At 38.8% G+C, this 9,957-nt stretch overlaps 2 protein-coding genes across 5 annotated transcripts; one reads left to right on the forward strand and one right to left on the reverse strand.

The window, feature by feature from the left end:
* The first annotated feature begins 1,736 nt into the window (after positions 1 to 1,736).
* LOC106357783 (probable lipid-A-disaccharide synthase, mitochondrial) lies at positions 1,737 to 4,032 on the forward strand. 4 transcript variants are annotated; one of them, XM_048737216.1, is made up of 8 exons: positions 1,737 to 2,143; positions 2,242 to 2,339; positions 2,411 to 2,536; positions 2,664 to 2,881; positions 2,974 to 3,037; positions 3,118 to 3,359; positions 3,429 to 3,655; positions 3,742 to 4,032. In XM_048737216.1, exons 1-8 carry the CDS (start codon positions 1,917 to 1,919, stop codon positions 3,926 to 3,928), a joined length of 1,389 nt encoding a protein of 462 aa, XP_048593173.1. In that variant the 5' UTR covers positions 1,737 to 1,916; the 3' UTR covers positions 3,929 to 4,032. The 4 variants fall into 4 exon arrangements, with proteins under 4 accessions (XP_048593173.1, XP_022544343.2, XP_048593174.1 ...); XM_022688622.2 differs by having other exon boundaries at positions 1,738 to 2,143; positions 2,242 to 2,341; positions 2,431 to 2,536; XM_048737217.1 differs by having other exon boundaries at positions 1,740 to 2,143; positions 3,121 to 3,359.
* An 80-nt stretch (positions 4,033 to 4,112) lies between these two features.
* Positions 4,113 to 6,095, reverse strand: LOC106357784 (protein-tyrosine-phosphatase IBR5-like). Its single transcript, XM_013797480.3, has 5 exons — positions 5,569 to 6,095; positions 5,021 to 5,120; positions 4,881 to 4,938; positions 4,620 to 4,726; positions 4,113 to 4,525 (listed from the first exon to the last, which is right to left on the reverse strand). The coding sequence occupies exons 1-5, from the start codon at positions 5,809 to 5,811 to the stop codon at positions 4,254 to 4,256; spliced, it is 780 nt and encodes a 259-aa protein (XP_013652934.1). The 5' UTR covers positions 5,812 to 6,095; the 3' UTR covers positions 4,113 to 4,253.
* Positions 6,096 to 9,957: the final 3,862 nt, after the last annotated feature.

Below are 9,957 nucleotides of genomic sequence, written 5' to 3' on the forward strand. Positions count from 1 at the left end.
AGACAGTAAGTGATTATATTTAAAATCTGCCATTAATAAAAAAAGAACAACAAAAAAGAGCTAAAGTGGGTTCAAACTCGTGACTTCCTCATTATAATGACATTATAGAAACCACTAGATCAGGTTGTCTCTTTTCTATTTTTCCTGTAAACATGTTTATAATATATATTTGTATCTGAAAACTAGAAAAATACTTAAAACTAGATTCAGCCTACTCTCCGATTTTCGGTTAAACTTACGTCTAGTGTAGTTTCGAACAGGGGATAAAAGTAAAGTTTTCAGCGGCAACATGAATTTCATAATAATCAGTCAATATTCAGTAGCATGTAAATGTGATAATCGATCATTGACTTCGACAAGATTAATAAATGAAACAACTCGATTACATGAGTGTTAGATGTCGACAAACGGATGACATAACTAAAAGAAAAAAGAAGAGATTATCATTTAAATGAGTTTCAACATTCCTCATACAAGTATAACATTATGTGGCTTAGCTCTTCGCACGTCAATTCATGATACTTATGTTTCCCAGTTGAAGATGCAAACCATGTTCAACCCAGCCAAATAAGCACTCACCAAGTAACTTTCGCTCAGCTTAACTCTGTTACGAATGAGCTCAAACTGCGCATGGTAGTGGCTAATCCCTTCAGTCTCTTGCAACTTCTTCAACCTCTCCTTCTATAGAACCTTATATTGCTCCCATTCCTCAATGACATAAACATCTTGTTCAGATTGAACAATAGATTGATGTCAAGCTGCTGCCATCTTATCAAAGTGAATAGAGGCTAAACGCACACGGATCTCCCTCGGTGTGTTATCAATCGCGACAAATTCCCCCACTTTAAACAACCACTCTTTCACATCGTCTCCGGTGAATCGAGGAAAGTCTACCTTCGCCAGACGCGTCATACCAGCGTAATTGTATGGGATCTGTTGCCGATGATGACGATTCTGATCATGATACTGAGTATCGAAAAAGTGCTGTGCCGGATCGACGTTGTTTCGTTCACCACTCGTCGATGCGTTCATCGGATTGGAATTCGTCTGTATCAATCGAATCGCTTTGAAGATATCAGCGATTTTCGTCTCCACGAACAATTTCTGCTCTGATATCGCGCCTTCTAACGCCTGGATTCTAACGCCTGGATCCTTCCGCCGAACGTTTCTTCCACATCACAAGCTACAACCTCCTTCTGTTGTGCCTGTAATCGTGTTTCCGCCATAGATTCCAAGGTTCGTTTGGCGTTTGATACCCTTGTAACAGTAAAATGTAACGATAGAAATGTGATTCAATGTTATTCAATAAAGGACCACTCTCTTTAGCCAATAGTATACTCAAAGAAACAACTCAAAAGCTAAACGAGAAGTTCATGAATCCAGAAAAATCAAGAGAGAGTACAACAATATTTTCCTGATTAACTTCTAAAAAATGATCAACTTCTTCTTATATCTCATATGTTTCTTCCGCGTGAACACTTAACGGCTCTGTTAACTTCTTTCTTTTGTAGTCGACACGTATCTCTTCTGTGAACTCGTAACAACCTTTCCGTTAACTCGTAACAATATTCCCGTTAACTTGTAACAACTTCTTCTTTAGCTTACACATGTCTTCTAAGTAGTTACTATAGCATTATTTAAGCGGTCCATTGTTACTCAAAAAATAAAAAAAAATAGCTTATTTTTTTTTTCTTTTTAAACTGATTTATTATAATATTACAATTATATAAAGATTACATAGACAATCTGATAAACGACAATACTAGTCAATCTACTTCTAGATGCATCAGCTGAACCTTCATATGAAGATCAGGCATCACCAAGTTTTACTTGCAGCATGTTGAGCACTCGGTTCTTAAAGCTGATTTAGCAGTAATAAAAAGAGGTCGAAGTCTTGTTGGTAGTCTCTGGAAAGGATGATGTTGCGAGTTTCAAAGATCAAACTCCGTTTCCGTCTCTTGACACAAAGATTTGCGTCATTCGAAGCTAGGAAGAAATCGGTGATCGAAAAGGCGGCAGTGGATGGGGAGCTAAGAGTTTTCATCGTAGCTGGCGAAGTCTCCGGCGATAACATCGGCTCTCGTCTTATGTGCTCCCTCAAAAAGCTCTCTCCTTTACCCCTCCGTTTCCATGGAGTTGGAGGGTAAGCAAGCAAGCAAGCAAGCGTGTCTCTGGGTTTGAAGGAAAATTGAAATCTCCTCTCGTATATTAAATTAACTCGATTGGTATTTATACTGTAAGATCAATGATGTGCAAGCAAGGATTGACTTCCTTGTTTCCCATGGAGGATTTGGCTGTAATGGGTTTGTGGGAGCTTTTGCCCCATCTTTATAAGTTCCGTGTGAGTCTTTTCTTTTCTTTTCTTTTCTTTTGAGTTTAATGTCTTTTTTGATATAATAACCAACTTTAGTTTACTTCTTGAGATTGCAGGTGAAGTTGAAGGAGACGATTGTTGCTGCAGCTATGTTTAAGCCACACGTTGTTGTGACTGTTGATTCAAAGGGCTTCTCTTTCCGTCTACTTAAACAGTTAAGAGGTACACACAAACACAAGTTTTTTTCATGGCAAGCTTATTCCGACCCTAGTCCTAGGATACTGCTTTTTAAGAGCCAAGAACTTCGGAATGAATGCTCAGATATCATGTTTTTTTTTTGGCTTTGCAGCTAGATATAATCAGCAACACTTGGAGAATTCTGCCGTGCATTTTCATTATGTGGCACCGTCGTTCTGGGCCTGGAAAGGCGGAGAATCAAGGCTTGGAGGTCTGTCTGAGTTCGTTGATCATCTTTTCTGCATTCTTCCCAACGAGGAAAGTGTTTGTAGGGAGCATGGGGTGGAAGCAACCTTTGTTGGACATCCCCTTCTTGAGGATATCAACCTTGTACGCATCTCTCTCTCTCTCTCTCTCTCTCTACTTGTTCTTCAGTTTCCATGATACTCTCTTGGATTCCTTATTGCTCTCTGTTGATACAGGTGAGAGCCTGCAAACCTCAGGAATCGAAGCTTGAGGGCTTGGGCAAATACTCGCTGCCATCTGGTAATGTGAATGATTGATTACATTGGTTTTTACTATTTTTGTTGATTTTCTGATTGTTCTCCTGCTGCATCCATTGAAAGAAGACTCCACGGTTATTTCGGTTCTACCTGGGAGTAGATTACAAGAAGTTGAAAGAATGCTACCAATATTTTCCAAAGCTATGAAGCTACTCAAAGACCCGTTTCCTAACCTAGTAACCCTCATCCACGTTGCATCCAACAGTCAAGTTGATCATTACATTGGTAAATCTCTCCGTCAGTGGCCTGTTCCAGCAATACTAGTCCCTAGTGGATCCACTCAACTTAAATATGATGCCTTTGGTGTAAGTCTCTCTCTGTCGGGGTATCTTGGTGTCTTGCTCCTCTCATTGTGTGGTGTTCCATAATAACAGGTGAGTCAAGCTGCGTTATGCACTTCAGGAACTGTTGCTGTTGAGTTGCAGCTTGCTTGTCTACCTTCCCTTGTAGCTTACCGAGCACATTTTTTAACAGAGCTGTTCATTCGTTACAAAGCCAAGATTCCTTACATTTCTCTCCCAAACATTTTGCTGGACTCCCCAAACATTCCTGAAGCTCTGTTTCGAGCTTGCAACCCTTCTAATCTCGCCTTGATTCTCGAGTAATACTTTTTTTTCTTTTTCATTTCTGCCCAATTTAACTGTATATTTGAGAAATGAGCATCATCATGATGATCTGAGATTGTAGGAGACTGCTATTGGATGAAGAAATGAGAGGAAAACAAGTTGTTGCTGCTGAAAAGTTGGCACGGCTCTTGCATCCATCAGAAAGCGGAATGAGCAGCAAATTGGTTCATTACAGTGATTTAGATTCTCATCGAAATACACCAAGCAATTTAGCAGCTTCGACTATTCTCAGTTATGCCAAGCGATAGATGAATGTTTCTTGCTTGCAAGTATGCCATCCTTCAAACGAAAGGACCTCACTGTTGTTACTGCTACCTTGTCTTATTATATAACGGATTTTGTTTCACTCCAATCTGCATTCTTTTTTTCAATATCGGTGTATGATTATTGATTATCAAAGAGGCAAAGATGCTTCTTTTTGGCAAAGATGCAAACAACAAAGATACATCTTATGTAATATCTCTCAAACCCCAAACTCTCTCAAGCATACAACAATATCCATGTACAATTAAAAAAAAAGGAAACATAATGTTTTTGGTTGGAGTATTCTTGCAAGAGAAAGGTATTTTGGTATTAAGAGCCACCCATGATAGTATCATCGCCGGTTGTTGGCTTTGGTGGAGCTGCTCCAAAAGTGAATCCTTGAGGAACACTTGAAGCAGGGGACGAAAATATAGAAGAGGCAGAAGTATTGTTGAACATAGGGACTTGCGCTTGACTATTATTATTAACCTTAGGGAAACCAAACCCAAATGTTGGAGGATCGTTGATGTTCATCGCCGCCATCATCCCTTCTCTTGATCCAAGTATAGTCCGCTCAAACGCCTCCAGTTGTTGGTAGAACTCTGTGGGAATAAATAACAAAATAAAGAGTGTAAATAAACAGAGCAGTTTCGAGAACAATCAAGTTAAAATCTAAAAGTGTGAGTTAGTAGTTGCCTAGAGTTATGTCAGTTGTGGGTCTCCGTTGCTTAACCCACTGATGACTCTCAGCGAGTCTCCACCCTTTACGTTTCATCAAGTACGCTACAACAACCGCTGGTGATCTGTTTAAAGTGGAAAAAAAAACACATCATGACAAAAAAAAAAATCAGTTTTAAATCTGTAATAGCAGAGAAGAAAACACTTTATGAGACATAGTAAGTTAAGCAACTACAAAATAAGACTTACAGTTGGAGTTGAATGATAAATGATACTCACCTGCTTTTTCCTGACATGCAGTGCACAAGAACACGTGCCTTGTCCTTCTCACATTGGTCTACAAAGTAAAATCAAACAGAATACGAATAATTAAACAAAGATCAATGCTTTCGAGCTAGAAATATATATATGAATAAAACCTAGGAACTGGATAGCATCATCGAACTGTAAGACTTTCTCATCAGAGAGGCAATGGTAAGTGAATGAGTTCCTGTAGAGATTCTGGCACATAGGAACCGTCTGTTCGAACAAAAACAGGATTAATGTTAATGTTCGATACTTTATAAAGAAGTAGCGAGTACATGATAACTGATAAGCAAGATAACCGAAGATTCATCTAGACTCTCTTATGTTTCTTTCAGCAAACCAATTTAATAACTTGGTTAAGACTAACCAATTCAATGATTAGATTGAGATTAAACCAATTATACACAGCTAATTCACAAACTTTAACCTAATTAAGCTTAAAGCTCTTACAGATTCATAACCAAACCATCAAGGATATTCAATGATCCGGTTAACAACAAACCAATCCAATGATTAGACCGAAATTAAATCGATCACACAAGCTAAATTCACAAATTCGAAGAGTCGGTTAAGACTAAACCAAATCAATGATTTAAATTGAGGATAAACTAAATACACAATCCTTAACCAAATTCAACAGATTCATAAGAAAGAAACTAACATTAAGAACGCGAGAAATTCCCTGAGTCTTGAGAACCTCAGAACGAGAGGCGTTGTCGTAGCTTCCGAGGTAGAGAAACTCCGGCAAGATCTCCGTCGGAAAAGCACTCAACTGGACTTGCGGAGCCGCGACATCGGAGGAATCAGGCTTACGATGGCCACAGATTCCGCAGACTTCTCCTTCCTCGTACTTGTGATAGTGCCCACAAAGCGAACAAGGGTTCTCTCGCTCTCTCTTCCTCATAATTCAATTTAGTGATCAAGAAGAACCCAAGATCAGATCAGATCAAATCACGAACTAGAGGAAAAGGAATCGAATAGGGCGATTAGGGCTAATAGGAAGATGAAAAGATTGAATCTTTTTATAAACGAAAGAATCGGGAAGGAGGGAGGGAGGGAGGGAGACTTGAAGGAGTTTTGGGTTTCCGCGAGAGGAGAGAATAAAACAGATTATACGACTTGTCCTCTTCTCTTGCTTCTTCTTCTCTGACTCGCCTATAAACAGTTCGGATAGAGACATAACACGTGTAGTCAGATTTGTGTCAATCTCCTAATACTTGTCTAGTAGAGATTTGTTAAATCTACATTTATTGCAGATTTACCTTTTTCATAAATTTTACAAAACAAAATTTCTTTGCTTAGCAACCTTTTCCTTTTTAAAAAAAATTGATAAAAATATGTACAATCTTGCATAAATTAGTCAGAGATTTTTACCCCAAAATAAATAAATATATATATATATATATTTATCAACAATCCCAACATAAATAAGTAAATAACCATTTATTTATAAATTTGTATATCTTAAATTTATTAAAATAACATAATTATAATATCTTTTGACTGATTAATTAATATTAAATTTTGATATATGTAAAATTATTTTTATATTTTTATTGATAAAATTTAGGGTAAGTCTCTCAAAATATCGTAAATAGGTTTTTGACCAAAATTACACACAAAAAAATAAAGACAATTCTATCTTTAATTTATAAATATATAAATACAAATAAATAATTAAATAGATAATTTTAAAATAATATTTTCTGAAAAAAAAACTCTTTTCAATTCAACTTTTCAATTTTTTACAATTTTTTAAAATTTTCTTTTGAAATCCAATTTTTTTTTCAAATTATTATTTTTTAATTTCCAATATTACCTTTTTAAAATCCTAAACCCTATTCCGAAAACTCCATCCCTCAAATTTAAATCGTACGTATAGATTAGTTAATCGTAGATATATAAATGTCTTTTTTACCTTTTTTACGAAATATTTTTAGTCATATTTGGCAATCAAACAAACCAAATGATCGGAAGTAAAGCAAATAAAAAAAACGAATCAAACAAGTCGATGTTCGAGGGTATAAAAGCCTCTGACCATCGGCTTGAAAGTATAAAAAACTCTATATTTCACTCTTGACGGCTAAGGTTATTAAACATCAAGTTTAATGTATTATCTGTTGGGGTCAAAATCGGTCATGACGGAATCAATGTCTGAAAATCCTTAAAAAACGTTTTACGAAAGTTATACTTCGTAAAGAATATTACAACAAAGAATTTTGCGGTAAAATCTTGTTCTAAATCTCGATCAAGCCAAGTACCGATTATCTCAAGGTAACATATACGTATCTAAACCAGCCACGGACGAACTCGAGTATGGCAATCGGACCATGGACAAGCCGAGAACGATCGCTACGCAGCGACCAAACATGCACATTGCTCGATCGCTACGTAGCGACCGAGCTCGAGCCAAGCTCGGTCGCTACGTAGCGACCAAGCTCAAGCCAAGCTCGGTCAATACGTAGCGTCCGAGTATTGCGTACCGCTCGGTCGCTACGTAGCGACCGAGCTTTCCCAAAACATCAATACGACTCGAATTCATGCATTCTCGTGTACTCTTTGGTGCTATCTCCCGAAGACCGTAGCAAACCCCTTTTCATGTTTCTCGACATTTGGAGTCATCGATCGAACTTTATGATAAAAACCACAGAACGTTAGTTTTTATCGAAAGAAGCCGTAATAAACGCTTCGAGCCAAAAGACGGCCCAATGGGACTTAAGACGTGATTCGAAGCCCACTTACGAATTCTTAACCAAAAGCCCGTAAACCGTAGGACGGTTTACGCTTGTTTTGCAAGGAAAGATAAATGTCAAGTTTCCGCGGATAAATAAGAAGTTTTGAAAAATAATTACGAAGATCGGGAAAATGGAATATCTCCATTTTTATGCTACAACGGCTTAAGGACAGAAGAGAAAAAGCGTAAACCGACCTAGGAGCGAATATATAAGGAGTCCTAGGCGAGAGGCATAAGGAGGACTTTTTTACAGCAAACTTAGCACTTAGAGCAATTAGGCAACTTTCCGTTTTTGATATTTCGAGCTGCGACTCAATTAGGTTTAGCCGTCTTAGGGTTTTAGAACTAGAAATCTCGCCGACAGCTCTCGAACCCAGGCTAACACCTTGTTGTAAACGCTTATACGCAAATTCGGAATAAGACTTCTCTTTGCTCTCTTTTTACAATTCCTTATATTTTATCGTTATGATCTCGTGTTCTGATTGTTTGGCGTGTGGTATTAGCAGATATCTGGGACCTCTAGGAAACTAGGATTCTCCTACTTTCCTAATTTAAAAGGAAATCGACATTGCGAATTTTGGTTCCCACAGTTTGGCGCTAAAAGGAGGGGGGGGTACGGATCAATCTAACTCTCAGCCACAAACCGCTTGATCAAAACAATGTCTGAAAATACGAAAAGACAAAATCGCAGTTCGCAATAACGCTGGTAAGACAATCCCAGCCGCCACTGCGCCTATGGCTAACGCCTAAGCAAACACCACAGTTCTTGAAAAAATCGAAAACCTTGCTGCGACTTTTCGCCACAGGAAGTGCAATGAAATGAGCTCGCGATTTCTCTTTCTAAACATAAAGGGAAACGATAAATTTTATCAAACCCCGTAAGTTTGGCTCATTACCGAACAAAAGAAATTTCAATGCGTAAGGATTTTACCAAAACACGTTTTCCGAAAACATTTCGGAAGGGTAAAACTGGTTCTCTCAAAAACCGCAGAAAACTCCTAGGTTAATTGCGGAAAAAGGAAGCACAACAAATCGATTATATAGCTCAGTCGCAACGTAGCGACCTATCACGCACACGGATCAGTCGCTATGTAGCGACTGAGCTCAACCCAAGCTCGGTCGCTACGTAGCGACCGAGCACGCACACAGCTCGGTCGCCACTTAGCTACCGAGAAAGTACACGGCATGGTTGTTACATAGCGACCGAGCACGCACATAGTTCGGTCGCTACGTAGCGACCGAGCTCAAGCCAACTCTCCACTCGCTAAATAGCAACCTGTCAGGCCTTAGAAAGATCCTCCTTTGTGTTCTCTTTTGAATCCTCATCGAAACTCTTTTCGTTTCGTCTCAATCGGAGTTTCCGTTGAGATTTTACAACGAAAACAAGTATGACTTTTCTTGGTTTGCTTCTATTCGCTATGTAACGACCTGTCAGACCTCCACTCGCTACATAGCGACCTGTAAGGCCCAGAAAGGTCCTCCTTTGCGTTCTTTCTTGAATCCTCATTGAAACGCTTTTTGTTTCGTCTCAATCGAAGTTTCCGTTGAGATTTTACGACGAAAACAACTAAGACTCTTCTTGGCTTGCTTCTACTCGCTACATAGCGACCTGTCAGACCTCCACTCGCTACATAGCGACCTGTCAGGCCTCAAAAAGGTCCTCCTTTGCGTTCTCTTTTGAATCCTCATGGAAACGCTTTTCGTTTCTTCTCAATCGGAGTTTCCGTTGAGATTTACGACGAAAACAAGTAGGACTCTTTTCAAACGATTTTACGACGAAAACAAGTAGGACTCTTCTTGGCTTACTTCTACTCGCTACATAGCGACCTGTCAGACCTCCAGCTCGCTACATAGCGAACTGTCAGGCCTCAAATAGCTCCTCCTTTGTGTTCTCTTTTGAATCCCGATCGAAATGCTTTTCGTTTCGTCTCAATCGGAGTTCCGTTGAAATTTTACGACGAAAACAAGTAAGACTCGTCTAAACTCCTTCTTTTGCTCCTACTCGCCCTTACCTCCATCTTTGTGTTCTCCTTCAAATCTCGATCGAAACATCTCTTGTTTCGTCTCGATTGGAGCATGTCAATCGATATCTCATTTACTATTTGCGGATGACAGTCTCTTCTTTCGTAAAGCGAAGAAAGAGGAGTGTTAAACTATCCTCAGGATTTTAAAGGAATACGAGGCAGTATCAGGACAACTTATAAATTTTGATAAGTCGTCCATCCAATTTGGTCACAAAGTTGAAGAATCGGCCAGACAGGAGTTAAGGAATATTCTGGGTATCGAGAATATAGGTGGTATGAGATCTTACTTAGG

This window comes from Brassica napus, chromosome A7, assembly GCF_020379485.1.
Source record: "Brassica napus cultivar Da-Ae chromosome A7, Da-Ae, whole genome shotgun sequence".
NCBI lineage: Eukaryota > Viridiplantae > Streptophyta > Magnoliopsida > Brassicales > Brassicaceae > Brassica > Brassica napus.